This window comes from Primulina eburnea, chromosome 12, assembly GCF_022965805.1.
Source record: "Primulina eburnea isolate SZY01 chromosome 12, ASM2296580v1, whole genome shotgun sequence".
Lineage (NCBI taxonomy): Eukaryota > Viridiplantae > Streptophyta > Magnoliopsida > Lamiales > Gesneriaceae > Primulina > Primulina eburnea.
In genome coordinates, this window is record NC_133112.1 from 657,099 (window position 1) to 675,505 (window position 18,407).

The 18,407-nt window shown below is 37.0% G+C and overlaps 3 protein-coding genes across 7 annotated transcripts; 1 reads left to right on the forward strand and 2 right to left on the reverse strand.

The window, feature by feature from the left end:
* Positions 1 to 4,858: 4,858 nt before the first annotated feature.
* On the reverse strand, positions 4,859 to 12,037 carry LOC140807704 (uncharacterized). Of its 5 annotated transcripts, none has more exons than XM_073164663.1 (12): positions 11,906 to 12,037; positions 10,026 to 10,215; positions 9,865 to 9,939; positions 9,395 to 9,501; positions 9,250 to 9,310; positions 8,651 to 8,710; positions 8,485 to 8,559; positions 7,601 to 7,737; positions 6,377 to 6,453; positions 5,878 to 6,000; positions 5,315 to 5,547; positions 4,859 to 5,093 (listed from the first exon to the last, which is right to left on the reverse strand). In XM_073164663.1, the coding sequence occupies exons 1-12, from the start codon at positions 11,983 to 11,985 to the stop codon at positions 5,070 to 5,072; spliced, it is 1,242 nt and encodes a 413-aa protein (XP_073020764.1). In that variant the 5' UTR covers positions 11,986 to 12,037; the 3' UTR covers positions 4,859 to 5,069. The 5 variants fall into 5 exon arrangements, with proteins under 5 accessions (XP_073020764.1, XP_073020765.1, XP_073020766.1 ...); XM_073164664.1 differs by having other exon boundaries at positions 6,377 to 6,431; positions 7,601 to 7,753; positions 11,906 to 12,029; XM_073164665.1 differs by lacking the exon at positions 11,906 to 12,037 and adding an exon at positions 10,637 to 10,858.
* Positions 12,038 to 13,743: 1,706 nt separating this feature from the next.
* Positions 13,744 to 15,974, reverse strand: LOC140807266 (protein PHLOEM PROTEIN 2-LIKE A10). The gene is given in 2 exon segments (XM_073164050.1): positions 13,744 to 14,949; positions 14,952 to 15,974. Coding segments are annotated over 2 exon segments (1,278 nt in total). The 5' UTR covers positions 15,457 to 15,974; the 3' UTR covers positions 13,744 to 14,176.
* Positions 15,975 to 17,551: 1,577 nt separating this feature from the next.
* Positions 17,552 to 18,356, forward strand: LOC140807821 (uncharacterized). The gene is made up of 2 exons (XM_073164786.1): positions 17,552 to 17,944; positions 18,258 to 18,356. Exons 1-2 carry the CDS (start codon positions 17,552 to 17,554, stop codon positions 18,354 to 18,356), a joined length of 492 nt encoding a protein of 163 aa, XP_073020887.1.
* Positions 18,357 to 18,407: the final 51 nt, after the last annotated feature.

An 18,407-nucleotide genomic window follows, 5' to 3' on the forward strand; every position in this document is an offset into this window, starting at 1 on the left:
TTCAAGCCAACACCAAAGTGTCCCCAGAGGTGAACTCCCCGCTGGATATCAGCCTCTCTACTTGCTTTTATTTCCTCATCTGACTCCCTAATGAAACAAGATACCTCCAAAATGATGAAAGTGGCCTATTGGCCCACTTCATTTGATCAGTCTCATTATTGGACCATAAACAACTGATATTTATATCGGTGACCCTAAGGCCTACATCACATGAAGTCTCAAAATAAAGAATTAAACATATACAAAAGTGGCCAGTAAGCTTACTCTTATATCAAAACCAAACTTCCACGCCCTTCTGTAGTTCGCACAGTGTTCTCATTCTGCTATGCTATCTCTCCATTCTGCGTTGTAGTCTGGTTTGGTGAGCTTTAACTCCCCGTTCTCTGGAACTCTTTCCAGCCATGTCTCAGTGACCTATGTGATTTCCTTTCAAATTGCCCGGAAGCTACTATGAACTCAAATCTTCATTATTCAAGCTAATGCCAAAATGGCCTCAAAGGCGAATTCCCCGCTGGATATTAGCCTTTCTGTTTTCTTACTCACTCTCTTAACAAGCTGATCAAATCTTGCTTAATTCCTTCTTCCAGCAATGTGCTCACATATACCACCAGCTTAGAATCATCAAATTCTCCTTAGTTGATCTCTTCCAACGGGTCTTGCACTTCGTGTTGGCCATCTTCCATTTGAGATGGTGTCATCAACAATTCATCAACTTGGAGTTCATCCTCTTCGTATTCTTCTTCTTGGACAACCTCAGTTCCATAGGTGTCCCACGCTTCCTCTTCCCCTAATTTGTCCAGTACTTGCTGCACATGCGCCTTCCATATAGAGGTTGCAGCTACTTTCTTTTCTTTTTGGTTCAAGTCAATCATCAATCTCCTCAATCAGCGGCTGAATTATCGGCCTAGACGGCACGATAACAGTAGGTTTGAGGATTCTTTCCAACACCGAGCTTGGAGTTGGTGTTTGCATGTACAGTGGATTTTCTTTCTTGCTATTGCTACGGATTTTGATGGGCCCAAAATCCCCATTGTAATATCTAGCCTCAACTGCACTTGCACTTGTTTAAAAGGGCTGTCTGTCTGCTTCTACCACCTCCACATCATCTCCTTTCCAAAATAACAACAGTTGGTGTATTGAGGATGGGATGCATTGGTTTGCATGGATCCAATCTCTGCCTAACAACGCTTGGAAGTTGGCGGAGGAGTTCACCACAAAAAATGCACATAAAGACGACATGCTCCCTACAGTAACATCAACGGGGAATACCCCAATGGTCTTGGTGGTTTTCCCGGTAAACGCACCAACAGAAACCTCAGTAGGGATCAAATCTTCTTCAGTTTTGCCCAGATTTCTTAACATCTTTACTGGAAGAACATTCACGGCTGAGCCATTGTCAATCAAGACCCTAGACACTGGTTTTCCATCGACATGGGCCTTGATGTACAACGGCCTTATGTGCTTGATCATGGCCGGTGTAGGCTTCTCAAGTATCACCTGATGAGGCTTATTTGGGTGACCCTCCTTGATAATTACTCTCGAACTCCCTTGAGAGAGTTTATTTGCTTGCGCTGATTCCTTGGGCATCAACTCCCCATTCTCTTCTTCCATCATTTTAAATCTCTCTGGTAGTATCACCACTCCTGTGGCACAATCCACTGTGATGTGAAACTCTCCAACGCAAAAATTGATTGTTTTTTTCTCTTTGATCATCTTCTTCGCTTAACAAATCATCATCATCCTCCACAAACTTATCCTCAGTAGCCGATCTTCCAAACTTGGATTTACTCCCCACTGGACTCCTTGCGAATGGAATATCATTTGTGGGTTCATTTCTCAACTTAGCGGACTCCTCTCTTCTTGCAATCGCTCTTTCTCTCAACAGTCGTCTCTTTTGAGTCCTAGTCGGTGGCCTAGGGAATTTCTTGTGTTGGGCCACTCTCCAGGACTCACTGAACTCCCTTCTAGTTGGAAAGACGTACCTGGGCTTTGCTCCCCTGTTCTCAATCATTTTTCCTTTTGAGACTTCGTATGAACGCCGTTCTCTGCCTTGATCGGCTGATAATTTTCTAGTTTCCACCCTTCGTAACTCAAATTCATATGCATTTCTCCTATCCGAATACCCTTGGCGATGATTGCAGGATGACTCCTCTCTAAACCATTGTTTTTCCACCACTGGTCTTTCAAGGAAATGTTGATTCCTCGGCCTAAAGGCCGTGGATTCACCAACATTTCTGGGGAAACGCTGTTGAACTGTTCGTATTTGATCGACACTATGTCTTCCATGAGCTTCAAACAATTGACCCTTTGGAATCCAGTATTTCTTGATTATTCGGTCTTTCACTGCAAAGGATCGGCTTCTTTTCTCATTGAGAAGATCCCTCAAATCTGTCATATTCACATTAACCAAAGCTACTGGGGGAAAAGGATCATCATCCACCGCCATAGACTCTTGTTTGTTAGGGAATTTCACAACTCCCTTGTTAATTTTGTCCTGCAAGATGTTCTTGAACGCCCAACAAGACTTTGTAGCATGATTGTAGGAGTTGTGGTACTTACAATACTCTCGTCCCTTCAGCTCTTCTGTAGGTGGCATCTTGTGATCAGGTGGGAATGTGATGAATTTTTCCTTTACCAAGAAATCGAAAACTTCCTCGGTCTTTGACACATCAAATGTATAATGCATGTCTTTGGAGAGTTGAGAGCCGTTCTTCTTTTCAGGTTCTGCTGGCTTCTTTTTTAGCAGGGGAACTGTGCAAGAACCAGCTGATTGAATCTCTGCCAATGCCACATCTTCCACATCCTGATAATAAGACCCCATAGCAGTTTTCTTCTTGTACGACTCTTCCCGCAATAGTTCTTCGTATTCAGCCACTTTGGCAGCTAGCTCGAAGAAATCCCTGAACTTCATTCCCTGGAATTTCTTCCTTAATTCAAAATCCAGCCCCTTTTGTGCCATCTTCACGAATTCTGTCTCAAGTAAGAACACCTTGCATCTATTCTTCATCTTTTTGAACCTGTCGATAAAATATTCCACAGACTCTCCTTTCTTTTGAGTGACTCTGGATAAGTCGGCAATGCACACTTCTGGATCTGTTCTATAGAATTGAATGTGGAATTTTCTTTCCATCTCTTGCCAACTCATCACTGAATTTCTGGGGAGTGAAGCATACCAAGCGAATGCAGTCCCAATGAGGGAATTTGGGAATAGCCTCAACTTTAGATTGTTGAAATTATCCAAGTTGGCTAATTCCCCGCACTGGATGGTGAATCTGGCTATATGTTCCATGCTCGATTGGCCATCCTCCCCGGAGAATAAACTGAAATCATGAACTCTATAACCCCTTGGATATGGGTTATTCACGTCTATGTAGTCTGGATAGGGTTTGTGGAACTCTGGGCGGCCAATCTTTTCAAGGCCGGCCCATATAGCTCTTGAACAGCCTCTCTCACCATTTCTGGATCAATCCCGTGCATGTTCCGAGCGGGGAGTTGGTGATGGTAGTAATTTGCCCCCCGAGCTTGAAACCCTGCATTTAAACCAATATTATCTCCTGGGAAGCCTCCATCCACTCCTTGATAATCCATGTGCGATATATCATCATATGCTCCTGGTTGGTATAGAGGATTTTTCACGCTGTACATTTGAGTAACCGGTTGTTTCGAACTCCCCACTCCATGAGCACGTGGATATGGCTGGGATCTTCCTCCTAAGGTTTCTTCTCTCTTGTGAGGTGGTGTATACCTTCTTTCTGGATGATTTGGGATAGTAAACTCCGGGCGGCGAGGATCGCCAGCCCTTGAGTTTCCAACTCCCAGGTCGAATTCATGGACTTGGTTACTTCCTTGACCAGTCTCTTTGACAGTGTTATTTTGCTCCCCTCGGGTAGACTGGTTCGGTTTACTCAGTAGATTCTTTAAACAGTCAGACATGGCTTTAGATAATGCCAATGAGATTTCTTCAATCTTTATAGCAGTCAATTCTTCCATCACCCTGTTCGAGACTTGATCATACGTAGTAGGAATCTGTAGATCCACTTCTTCAACCTGTGGTTCAACAGCGTGTTGCTCTGGCTGGGGCACCTGAGTTCCCTCTTGATTAGCCAGAGACTCCCCGCTCTCCTGACTGACGTTTTCCTTCCTTCTTGGCGGCATAGTGTGTCCCACTGGGCGTGCCAAAAATATGTTTGCACAATATTTGGTGTTGCGGGCGTGCCAGGTGCGAAAATGCACCAATGTGTGTGAAAATGATAAAATCTAACTTCTAACTATTCAAGCGACGTGAATTCTAAATTCAACCGTCAGTTCTAGTCTCCTAAAACAACTATATCGCCAAAAAAAGAAAACTATCGGAAATTGATGGAAATAAACCCCTGACATTGTTTATATTTTCAATAAACCGTAGGAATTTACAAGACATAAAAATATAACAAATAGAGTTGCTGAAATATGAAACGAGAAGATGTAAATTGCTAGAAATATGCTGGAACGCTTAAAACTAATGCTTGAAGATTGAATTTTTAGCAGAGAGCTTTTGCAGATTTGTCTGTAGAGTTGAGTTGTGTGTGTTTAGAGTTCTTTGCCGATCATTTTCTTCTGAATGTGAGAAGTTCTCTCCACTCCCCCATGACCCACGATCTTCTCTCATTTTCTCCCAAGATTTCCTTCTCTTTCCACGATCTCCTTGCTTGGACGTTATCTTCTTATTTAAATACACTAATGAGCCTCTTGTTTTTCTCTATTAATTTAAATTTTTGGGCTTAGACAATGAATTGGGCCCAATTTAATTTTTGGTACAAACAAGTAGGCACACATTAGATTTGATCATGTAGACGTTCTTTTCCCCCAAGGGTCCAGGTGAGCAGAGATAATCTGAGGATGAAAGCCTGCTAATTTTCTGGCTCGTAACTGAGTGAGTGTATAATTTTATTATCAGTACTGTTTTGGCAAACTGCAAATGTATTCCAAAAACACGAGCTATATGCAAATGAGCTCCACCGTCTCTCTCTAAAACACGTTCACCTAGTCCACGCACCAAGTCAATCAATCTCATCGAGGTTCCTTGATGTCTACAAGTTCACAGGAGGACTCCCCTGCATTTTTCACATCAAAACGAAAGTGAGGATCAAATCATTTCAACTCGTGATAGATCTAGTAACTATCTCATCATCGTTTGTGTAAACATTTTAACTATGACTTTTTTCCTGAAAAAGAAATCATGACGAGTTCTCCAATTGGCTTCCAACATGATTTACTGTTAAAATTCTTGATTAAACTACCGAATAAGATTGGAAAAAAAAATAAATCTTCTCACCTTGAATAAAAGATCTTGAGCAATGTGTTCCCATGGTAATGATACGGACATTAAACGGCAATTAAGGGGAAGCATCTCTTCTTCTGAAGGTCGATTGGCAGATGCTGCTGCATATGCATGTTTTGCCGCCATTGATGCAACAGTGGCTGCTGTACGAACCATAGTCCCTATCCCAAGTCCTTTTTTAGATATTTGAATTGGTGAGTGAGGACCTGATTCAATTTTGCTTTGATCTATCACAGAAAGTTACAAAAGTCAAATTAAATGCATATTGACTGCACAAATAAAATATTCATCATGGACAAAGGGCTTGGTAGATGATACCCATATGAGTAGTACCCTTATCCAGTCCGCATATGACGCGTGTGCTGAGTGCATGTGGATAAGAGCACTACCCATGTGGATAGCACGAACAAAACCTGTATCGTTATCAAATTTAACTGATTAACACAAGTAGCAATAAACCAAGATATCCACAAGTACAGCAATAAAGTTTAATAAAACTCAGACCAATGTTTCTCAGTTCACAACATATATAAATAACAAGAGAAAAATCAACTTACCAAGAACACCAAACACAGCTACTTCAACTTCCCCACGCCCTCCAGGACCTTTCATGTAAATTCGGTCAGTTTTCCCAGAAGAATGCCCAAGAGAGAGAATGTTTCCAAAACCAGTCCTTCCCGCTGGAACATTGACAATACGAAGGAAATGAAAGGCATAGCATTAGAAAAATATTTCAACTGCAACACAATTAAGCATAAAAATTATTTTAATAGAAAAACTTTTACTTTTATACAAGGAAACTTATAAAAGACAATCATCCTGATTATGGTGGTCCCAACCCCAAGGCCAACATAATAAGGTGCAGAATGGATCAAAACACTAGCCTGATCTTTCTTTAACTCGTTGTGAAAAGTATAGTCCCTAGATACTTTCATATTCAAAATATAAACCAGCAACATAAACATCTTATAGAACACAAAACAATACCGAAGATGTAAATACAAAAAAGAATAAAAACAACAGTATGATGCATCAGATATGGACGAAGTAAATTACCATCATATGCTTCTCGGACCATTTGATAACTAACAAAGCCTGAAAAAAGAGTGATCTGCAACCACAAGCCGTAATAGCTGTAAATATGTTCGTTAAAGATGAATCAGAAAGCCATGCAGCAAAGAAGAAAACCAACAAAAGCTTCATGAGGCGAAGACCTCTTTTTAAATGATAGGCTTCAATAATCTCCGGCACATGCATGAACTTGAAATGGTGAATAGTCAAAGTACAAGTGCGATGCAACAAAAATGTGAGTGCAATTTTATGCAGCAATGGCTCACAGGAGAGCTGAAAAACTTAAAAACCACATGGAGAATGGAGTTATCTTAAGTGCTTTTGGAGAGCAGTAAGATGCCGTGTCAAGGCATCAGGCTAAACACCAGTTGGATATGAGAGGAGAGCCCCTCTGTTTATGTTGTTATTTGGAACTACATTTTTTCTTTTTTTATGTGGGACAAGCTAATTATAAAGTACTAGGGAAATTCACTTTAAATTTATGTTGCAGCAATAAATAACGTGAAGGGAAGGTGTACTGCAAGCATATTAATCCTTTTTTTATTTTGAAAAATTAAAACAGAAATTTAAGTTTTGGTAAGTTGAAAGCCACTCCAGTCCCAAAACAACAAAACGATTAACATGAAAGAATGTTGAAAAATGGTACAGGTACCACAGTCTGAATTGATGAATATTCACGTACATGCATGGAATAAAACTACAAGGCAAGTTTCTTGCTAATCCCATGCACAGTACAGACAATGGGAACAGCATCACCATTTGTATTCATAAGGTCCATGATACCCCGTTTCGACAGCTATTTACAAAACAAAGAATCCATGGAAGAAATTCAGAAAAACACTTGATATGTGTATCGCTAGGTAAAAAAATTTCCAGCCCACTAAGCCGGCCCTGGGAAATTCTAGTACTGTATAAACTGGGTTCCCTCAGGAAGGCCCGGAACATATATGGCCTTTTGCCGATCAACATTTGTCCATTAATATTTTTTGCAGTTATTGATGAACAAAAGTAGGTACTATTTTTTTTTCTTTGATCGAAAAGTAGGTACTATTGATGAACAAAAGTAGGTACTATTTCGTAACACCTCCCACTTGGTTAAGCCAAGTAAGACTGAGGCAGACGACTAGGATGGCTGTTATGGTTTCAATCAATTGCAAAACAATTGTTGCATTACTTATAAAACTGTTTATATGATTTACTGAACGCTACCTTGGAGTTTGTTCTGTCTCCAGCACTGGTGACAGTCTCTGAGGAAGAAATACCAGAACCACCGCCAGATTGCTCCATATTTTCGCTAGGAAATGCTGCCCCATCATGGGCATTAAGCAGTACACAATAGCAATGGTCTGTATCAGTTAAGACCTGTGGGATTAATAATTTAAATTTATATCAGCAACTTCTGCAAAATAAATTGAACTATTTTCACTTCAAAAGATGTAAGAAAACATCAAAAGAGGTTAGCCATGGTTCATTCTTCTATACATGTACATTGCCTATTTTAATATCCTCTCAATAATATGTGATATTTAGCTGATTCTATAATTCAATGTAAAATAAGAATTTTAGTGCAAAGCATCCTGAGAAATCTAAATACTATCAAAACATTTCTATTTAATAAAATACGTTTATAACATTAACACATGGTAAACCCCAGAAAGACAAAGCTCAGGAAGACCAAATACATTCAGAAATAACATCCTGACAGCACCACCTACAACACCTATCCTATCCCGAAAGAAATAATTTATGAGATCCCTAACTGCTAAAAGTACGGGACAATCTTCAAAATCCTCAAACAAATTTGAAGGGACGCCTCCTCAAGTTGTTGTAAGGCTTAAAACCAAACTAAAAGGATCGGCAGAGTCATGATCATCTTCTCATGAATTGGATAGCAGCAACCTTTCAAGGAAGAGCCAAACTGCTTAACTAAAGAAATCTAACTTGTCATGTGTTACTTACTGTGGTGCTCAGGAGCTTTGAGAAAGGGAAATTATTAAAAAAAAAGGGCACAAAAAACATCCTTAGGAAAATACAGATCGAAATAATTCAAAAGCAGCATGAAATATCCAGATTACAAAAAACTAGCACCTTACCACTGCATCAAAAGTGGAATCAAAGTCATCAACCGCAAAACATATATCCGGATAGGCAGACATTGTTTCTACTTCCTGATTGCTTGTGTAAAGACTGTCATTATAACCAACAGGGGAAATATTTCGATAATAGAGCCAATTTACTTGAAAGAGCAGGGTAATTTACCTTCCTTGAATCCAAATGAAAATTAATGCGACTCGGAGATGCATACACAGTCTTTACGACCTGTGTAACAAGAAATGTTTGTTTAAGTTTCTCCTATGTCTTATGAACGAGGATATGAATCACATCAAGTTAAAGATATTATTATGCGTGATGTAAAATACCAATATTTTGGCAAAATATACATCCATAGAAGTCTTGAGAATAGGATATTTGAGTAATCTGATTTATTGCTACATATCTCCAGACTCCAGTGGTAGATTTTTTCTCATGCAATTGGACTCACAAGAGCATTCAGAATATTTGCAAAGACATGTTTATGAGCACAATAATATGATTTGAGCTTATTGCTAAGCTAGCAAGCCAACATCTAAAATGAGCTTCAAAAAAATCAGCACAGGATTTGAGCAGCCATTTTTCCCTCTGGTGGAGCATTTGGTTTCTCATGATATAGGTCCTAAATTTGAGATACATTGTGATAATTCAAAGAGGCCAACAACCTCAGTCCTGATCCATCAATATAAATGATGACGTATAAGCACATAAGAGAAGATTTTACACTTGACAACAAGCAGATTTCAATCCTGAACAATAGAAGATACCTTATAGATAGGAGTCAAAGGTCTCCCTTGGGAAGATTGATATTGTTGAAGGACCTGCTGGCTGCAGCGGAAAATAATACCGTAGATAAAATTAAAAAAGGAAAAAAATGTCAACAATTAAGCAAATAAATGGATTGATAATAACCTGCAAATTGCTACAGTGACACTGAAGGAAGTGTGAGCAATCAAATTTAAGTAAAACGAGCGCCTCCAATCTACGTCCTCTGAATTTTCACCAAGTAGTTCATCTAACTGATTGACAATGAAAGATTAGTTTCATCTATTGACAAATTAGCTTCATCCTATCAAGCAGAATGTAGACATAGATCCAGACACTGGTTTTCGCCAAGCAATCCAACTAGTCTATGTTATAATAAAGATTATTTATTTATACACAAAATCTTTTTGCAGAAACATATATATAAGAATACACACATGTTACAATCAATTATTTTATTGTTTTACAGATATACACTCTCATACCGCACATACACACACACACAAAGAGTCTAGACTTGAGAGCCTTGTTACTTTGGCCAATATTCAGAAGGTATAGTTTAATGTCAGAATTTGAAATAGGAGGACAGTCACCAAAGTATTTTGTTCTCGGTTTACCTTAGAGGCCCACCTGCGTACAAAGTAAGGAGAGTTGGTTTCCACATTTTCAGTGAGTTTCTGTCCTGGCACACTCTTCACAGATAAATGCATTTACATCAGATTTCACCTCTAACACAAAAATTGACTGATGACAACATATTATAAAGCTTAGAAAATACCATTTTCCGAACAAAGAATATGAGATCGTCATCTTGACGACCTCTGGACACTCTACCATGAACAAAATATAAATCAATGACGTCACGCCAGAATCCTGAATCCATTTCCACATCCGTCGTTTCTTCCTCATCCAATACAGTTTTCCCAATCAACTTTGAGTGTTTCCTCACCATACTCAGTAATTCATCCCTGTAATTTGAAAGTATTATTAAGTAAAAACAATGATAACGTACAATTAACTATACATCATCTGCTTATCAACAAGTGCCCTTTTCGAAGAAGCCACAAAAGTTATTTGTGGATTTGCAGCCAGAAAAGAAGGAAAAAACAGACGCAGAAGTTCAAATTTTCGACTTTTTAATACAAGAATTAAATAATCAAATTCAAAAACGAATTAACTCAAAAGGTTTAGAAAATTTACTATCACGCCCAAGTAGCTAAAATCAGCAACTCAAAATTCCGAAATGCACTATTCGATCCACAAAAATAAGTAACTTGTCCCATTTATTTGAACTAATTAACACATCGATAATCACAAAACTAGTTTCGTTATCTGAATGACGCCCTTTAAACGTAAAATCCAATCAAATGAAGCAAAATTGAAGCTCACCGAGTGGGGGTTTCCGATTTATCATCTAGCATTTTTTAAGCTGGGTTTTCGAGTCTTAGTCCAAAGCAGTGATATTTGGCGACCGAGGTTGAATTACGATAACTGCCAGATTATTGTTTCCAAAATACCAACGGATGAATATTTTCTTCTTTCTTAACTTTCTGGCTTGTTTCAAAAAATGAGAAGATCGAGAAGAGTCAGTTCATCGTTGGATTTTATTTATACAGATTTTCATTTAAATTTTGTAATTCCGATTTAATCCTTTACAGCAAAAATTATTTTTAGTTTCGAAAGAAGCTTGCCAGATCTTCATTTCGGGACACAGTAAACGATCCAAATCAAGCCGAACAGTATCAGGTTTGAGCTTGGCTCGTTTAAGATTAATTCAAGTTCGAGCTCGAGCTTAATTCTTTTATAATCTGGCTTGAGTTTGGCTCGTTTAAGATTGATGGAGCTCGAACTCAAGCTCGAGTTTTCTTCGAGCTTTTATCATCAGACTAGAATTCGACTTGTCTTGAAATTACTAAGCTTGTGAAAAGCTCGAGTTTGACTCGTTAAAAGCTCGTTTATCATGTTAATCAAGCCGGGCTCGAGCTTGGTTTATTAATAGCTCGTTTATCATATTTAACAAGCCTGACTTGATCTCGGCTCGTTTATCATATTTAACAAGCCTGACTTGAGCTCGGCTCGTTTTCGAGCTCGTAAAACATACAATTGAGCTCGAATTCGAGCTTGATTCGAGCTTGTTAAAATTAAATATATCTATGAACTAATTTTATAGTAGACATAAAATTTTAACTTTTATTAGTACTAATATTTTTATTTGTCAACTCAACAAATGAGTCAAGCTCGAGCTTACGAGCCATCTAAACGAGCCGAGTTCGAGCTCGCGAGCCTATTAACGAACATGTTTGCGAGCTCACGAGCCGAATACGCTTAGGCTTGAGCTTGGTTTGATTAAGTTGTCGAGCTCAAAATCGAGCTTGAGCTTGGTTTGATATGATTAACAAACGAACTCAAACAAACTTTTTATCAAGCCGAACTCCGAATAGCTCGCGAACGGTTTGGTTTGTTTACCTATCCAATAAAAAATAGGCTGGATGTGACATTGCTACAACGTTGGGCTCGAGTCTTGAAATATAAGTTGGTTTTGGGCTTTGATTGTCTCGTCGCCTCAAAAGTCGACCTCATCCATTATAATTTATAAACATAATTAGGAGATATTTTTATATCATAGGTAAAAGTGTTATAATCAATGATGAAGCGCACTTGCTAATCATTCTGTCGAGCAATGCACGCCTGCTTCTTTCCAACGCACGCATTTGCACATGTAATATGATCAAGCTCATCACTGATGTGAAGATGAGAGACCATACTCTTATAGTCGCTAGCAGAACGAGATGACCCCTAAACCATCGTTTAGCTTGGTGGGAACGAGAAGAGTCGTTGATTCTAGATAAAAATGTTGTAATGAAATTTTTATATTTATAAATGTATATTATGATTTAAATCATTATTTATGTTAAAAGTTGAATTTATGTTAAATTAGTTACACGCTCATTCAAATTCACAAAACTTCTGTTTTTTTAAAAGAGATGTTAATAAACAAATAAAATTAAACGTCATAATTATTTAATTTTGTGACATATCTAAAATTAACTCCATAAAACCCAATATGCACGGGCGATGCATTAACCTTACAAAATGAATATTGATCATTGATCAACGTAGACCCCTACCCCTACCCCAGCCACCACCCAAAATTAATTTAAGAGATTAATGAATAAATAATAAGTCCTCAATTAAAATAAACTTCGGCTCTCCTCACTAACACAATCTTTCCTCACTGGCATCATCGTTTAATAAACTCTCCACAACACCTCAAAAACCATGGCTGCCACCACTTTCAACCTCAGAGCCAGCACCTCAACCACCGCGACGAGGCGGAGTGGTGCCGGCATGGCCACTTGGCTCATAAACGGCTTGGTCGGGGGGTTTTTTGCATCGTTGGAATGGTGTTCTTGCATCCAAATTTCCACCCACGAAGATGATTTCGGATCAGATGAAGCAACTGATATGCCTCTGATCTTCAATGACGCCAATTTTAGAGGTGATCACCAGCATCCGCGTGATGGGAATCTCAGGAGACGAAGAATAGGCAAAGGTAAGAAAAGTAGATTACTGTTTTGATTGATGATCATTCAATTTCTGAAAGTGGTTAATTATGTGTATGGAATATTAAATATGTATAATCTTTATTCTTCATCTTTTTCCCAGCTCTGCAATTTATTATAATAATTAAATATTTATAAAGTTGAAACATGGTGTAGCATGCAAAATAATTTTATTCGCCTTTTTTTGAATATAATAATTGTGTTATTGTATATCATAAATGAACAAGGGGCTAAAAGATAAAGTGAAAAATTAAGAATCTGAAATCTTAAAGAAACCAAAAAAAAAAGGTAATAAATATAAATGTTTGGAAATTATATGAAAAGTGAATGAGCAAGCTCAGTAGGGTCGACTTGCCCTTATTTATCCAAGGGTATTTTGCTTTTGCTACAACGTTGCAATTTGATTTTGCACAAATATCTAGAAATCTTTTTTAAATAATAATAAATAAAAACCTAATAGTGAAATTGCATGATGGCAACGAAGTTACTTCATATATATATATATATATATATATATATATATATATATATATATATATATATATATATATATATACATACATATATAACGTTATATATATATATATACATACGTATGTTAGTTAATTACGTTAGATATATAACATATAACGTTATATATATATATACATACGTATATTAGTTAATTACGTTAGATATATAACATATAACGTTACGTATATTAGTTAATATATATATATATATATATATATATATATATATATATATATATATATATATATATATATATACATACGTGCGTGTATTAGTTAATTACGTTAGATGCTCGCAAGCAATATAATTTGCCGCATAATAAGTATCTTGATATCAAATTTAACCGATCTTAGAAATGTTCAGAACTAGATAACTACGACACATGATACAGGATATATCAACGCCATATGGGCATAAAAATTAACCAAACGCAATCAAAATCATTGAAATTTCACGAAATGAGGAACAAGGCAAACTGATGCAATACAGGACAGTTCAAATCTGTAAGATTCAATATAATTATATAACTAGAAACAGGGTGATCAATTCCCCAAATCAGAGATTAATATTGTAGCTGCAATTGTGAACTTGTACGTCTCGAGTATACATTCATTCGCAGAGCACCAGGAAGATCACCCGCTACTCTCTTTTTTTTGCCTAACAGATACCCATCCTCAGGGAGCCAAGTACAGAATGTTCATATCCTGATTTGCTCGATGATTTTAAAGCTAACAACGAACTCTAAACATAAAGTTTCATTGGCCATCATTTCAAGAATCTAATCTATATACATGAATGGAAACTGCAGAATGTATTGTCGTCTCTTTGGCTACTTAAAAGAAGTCATAAAGTTTCATGCAGGCAACATAACCCGTGTGTTTCCCACAATATGTAAAAACAACATGAGACACAAGGTGAGAATCACAGAAGATTTTGAACCAAAGTATCTCACTACTTCAAATCCCCTCTCCAGGACCTCGTCACGAACCACATTAAGACTCCTTTTCAAGAACTCCATCGTTCTCCACAAGAAATACTCGATCACTGATCTAACAGTTTCAAATGTCACCCTACCAGTCACATCTAGCAGAAACTTACGGTTGCTAGGCACTGCTAATGTTGATGACACGCCACTCATCCATCCACTTTGTTGAAGATCGATGGATCCATTCATCTCTCCCCCCACTTTACCCAAAGAAGCCTCTGACTCAAAACCCTTCTTGCTTTTCAAACTCGAAGCTTCCATATGATCAATGATGGAAGAAGAATCATTCGATCCCAATATAGGACCTGATTTCGAACTTGTCAGCGCTTGGTGAGATGTCTTAACAAGAGTTTCAACCATTCCATTACAGAGAGAAACCAAGATGCTCTTCATGTCATTTTGATGTTTTGGATTAGTCAACCCCGAGAACATCTCGTCGTAAAAATTAACATCCATGGTTTTATCAAGATAAACTGCAACAGCAGTGCCAACAAAGGTCTTGATACTGTCTGCTACTAAAACCCTACATCTATCATCCGAAATCATATCTAACCATCTAGACGATGTCATGGAACTTGACTTCACATCCGACTGACCACTTTCACTTGGTCCTTCCGCAGAACCATTACCATAGAACCCAAAACCAAATTTCTCGCAAAACTCCCAATAATCACAGAAATGAATCCTGTTCCAGCACCTGACATCAATTTATCCATGATCCTATCAGGAAGACTCGGTTTATCCATTTCTTGCAGCTTGATACCGCCATCCCCTACCTTATAACCTCTTAAAACCCCTACAGTCATAGCCTGTGAAAGACGGATTACGGATTCCGAAAATTCCTCCGACCGAGCAATTTTCGACAATTGCCTCAAAGTATTAGGAATTTCATCTGAATCAGATTTCAGAAACTCCTTTAAATCCCTAGATACGAGAGAAATGGTCTCAGCAGAATCAGAAACCATTTCAACCATTGAAACCAAAGATCCCAATATTTTCATTATTCTCTCTCTTTTCCTAGATACAGAGGTTATATGGTACACTTTATACACACCATAGGTCGAAATTCCAAACAATCCCAGCAAAAAGATCCATCTTTTCTTCCTTCCAGCAAAATTTAAGCGGCTTCCCACCAACCAACTTTCCATAAAAGCTAAGATGAAGGTACAACAAAACCAATTCCCAAATAAAACTACGAAATTACACGTCACCAACAAAATCAAGATAAAAGCAAAGAAAGCTAAAACAGAAAGCGAACCCACCCCGGAGCCCAATTAATCGAACCCTAGGCCACGTGACCAAAGAGGGGAACAGATTAAAAGGGTTCTTCGATAACGTAAAATATGAGCGATTGCAAATACCAGGAACCTTTTACAGGATTCGTGCACTCTGATTGGTGTAATGACCAATAAATAATGGCCACTGGATAAATTTTGGAACGCTACAAGGATGGAGGGACAAAAGACCACACCTGTAGAAGATGAGCCGTCGCAGAAGAAGAAGATATATGACTTTGTTTGTTAGTTTCTTGATTAAATATAATAATTGTGGTGAGACTCAGAGGAAAAAAACAAAGTGAATTGACCTGAGAAGTGACATGGAATCAACAATGGTCGATATTTGTTTACGAGTTCTTCACAAATGGGGCAGTGGTTGAGTTGAAATCTGGGAACTTACAGATTACATTCACTAGCTTAAATTTATTTTATTTCATGATCTCTAATCGGGACCAGCGTAGTTATGTTGAAGTTCCCGAATTCAATTACAGTTGCCCCAAAAAACCAATCTTTCTTCTGTTCTAATAATTTAATTTTCGTGGTTGACTAAATGAATTTGAGTACGAGTGGGAGGATTAAGTAAGGTGATTAATACAAAATTATTTTTTTTTAAATAATTTTGATAAAAGTATAAAACTTTGAATTAAATAATTAAAATCTTTAAATTCGACCGTCGGGTATTAAGGGAGTGTTTGTGAAAGAAAATATATTAAAAAAATAGCAAATACTCCCTACTAATGTTACGAGTATATGTATATAAACATACATATTATTATTATATCATATTTTTTAATATATTATTAGCTTAACTGATGTAGCAATTTCCCCACCAAACAAAGCTGAGATTAGTGGCTGTAGATTTTTCTTGCTTACTAGCTAGTTTATACTAGTACATAAGATATAAATAGATATTATTAGACTATATATATATATATATATATATATATATATATATATATATATATATATATATATATATATAGTCTAATCTAAACTTAAAGGTTAAAACTGATCTTTCTGCATGCAGAAAAATTGTATTTCTTAGGGTCTATACATGAAATGAAAATTTAAAATAACATTTTGAAAGTAGATTTTATCAATATTTTCTTTTTATGTAAAATATGTTTGAAACTTTTAAAATGCATTAAAAAAAAGCGAAGAAAAAATCATATATATTTATGTCGAAGAACATAAGAGAGTAGATAAAACACGTTTTTTTAAAAATTATAAAGAAACTAACTATTTTTAGATTGCAATCAAAATATCATTTTTTTTCGGGTATTTTAATTTTCCAACAAACTTTTATGTATCGCAAGTGCTTAAAAAGCCTAAGCACGCGTCAACTATAACAAATTAATGAAGTTAGGTATTTGGGACATTGACAGATCAATTTCGACCATAAGTGATATTTTATGTTAAATGAATTATTACTATTTTTTTTAGTATTTAATCTATATTTCAATATAATTCTATATTTTTATCAAGTGTCTGATTTATGTTAACAAACCTCAAAGAAATGATTCATATTTCAGAAAAGAAACTAAAATATCCTAAGTGTTTATTCAACCATTCTAAACACTTAAACTCTTTAACCGATCCTATAATCAACAAATATATAGATCACTATATAATTTACAACATAATAAAGAGCTATATATATATATATATATATATATATATATATATATATATATATATATATATATATATATATATGTGATTCGGACCTTAATTAATGTATCAAACGTAACTAACAAGAAGACATGCATTAAGTCAAAAATCATAAAATAATTAATCAGTTTCTTCACAAAAAGAAGTACTTTCATATTCTTCATCAATCTCCTTCCACAATCCAAACGTGGTGGTTTCTTATTTATTTCAAAAAGTAACCAACCATTTTCTTTTCAGATATTATACGTGACCACAGGGCTAGAAAAGAAAGTGATTTGTTATTTGCATGAAGATCATGAAAACAAAGGAAAGCCAAGAAAACAGGTTCCTGCGCATCATCACGATTCCGGTTCGCGCTTTGGCCAAGGTTCGAGACTTGTACGTGAAAAGCATGACGCGATATGCCGACAAGATCAGTTACAGCAACGTTATCATGGGGCTGCCGCAGGTTTCAGGTCTACCGAAGAGCTTCAGCGTGAACTCAGCCGGATCATTACACGACGAGGATTTCCGGGAGCTGGTTCGGGCTGCCTCGGCCAGAAGTATCCCCAGTAGAGTCGATATGGACATGTACATAAAGGCGGAGATGATGAAGATCATTCATGAGGCGGGCTCCGGAAACGGCCCGCGGGCTATGCCTCCTAGGAGCAGGGTAGAATTGATGAAAACAAGCCTTGTTGCTTCTTTGGTGACGAAATAATTAACAATGGCAATGATTTTAAGTACCCTAGAAGTAAAAGTCATGCTGTTGCAAGAAGCACTGCCTTTTGATGAAGTCCAGTAAACATAGCAGTAACTTCAAATAAAATAATAATATGTCTATTTCATTAAAAAAGGTTTTAACTTCTATTGCTCGACGGAATATTCATTTCTTTGTCATCTTAGATTAGATGTAAATAGTTTCTAACTTAATCGGCTCATAACATAAATATATGGTCCATGTGGAGATTGAACAATGCATTCGTTTTCTCTATTATCGTTTCAGTCCCGACATTTTATAGGTATTCAAGTTTGGTTCTGTTCACCCTGCCTGCACGGGCAATGAACGGTCCGGATCACTCCACATGAATGATCTTGACCCACCTCCATGTAAAAAATAAAATAAAAAATTGACTCGGAAAAATCCGAGCCGTTGGATCGACCCTTACGGA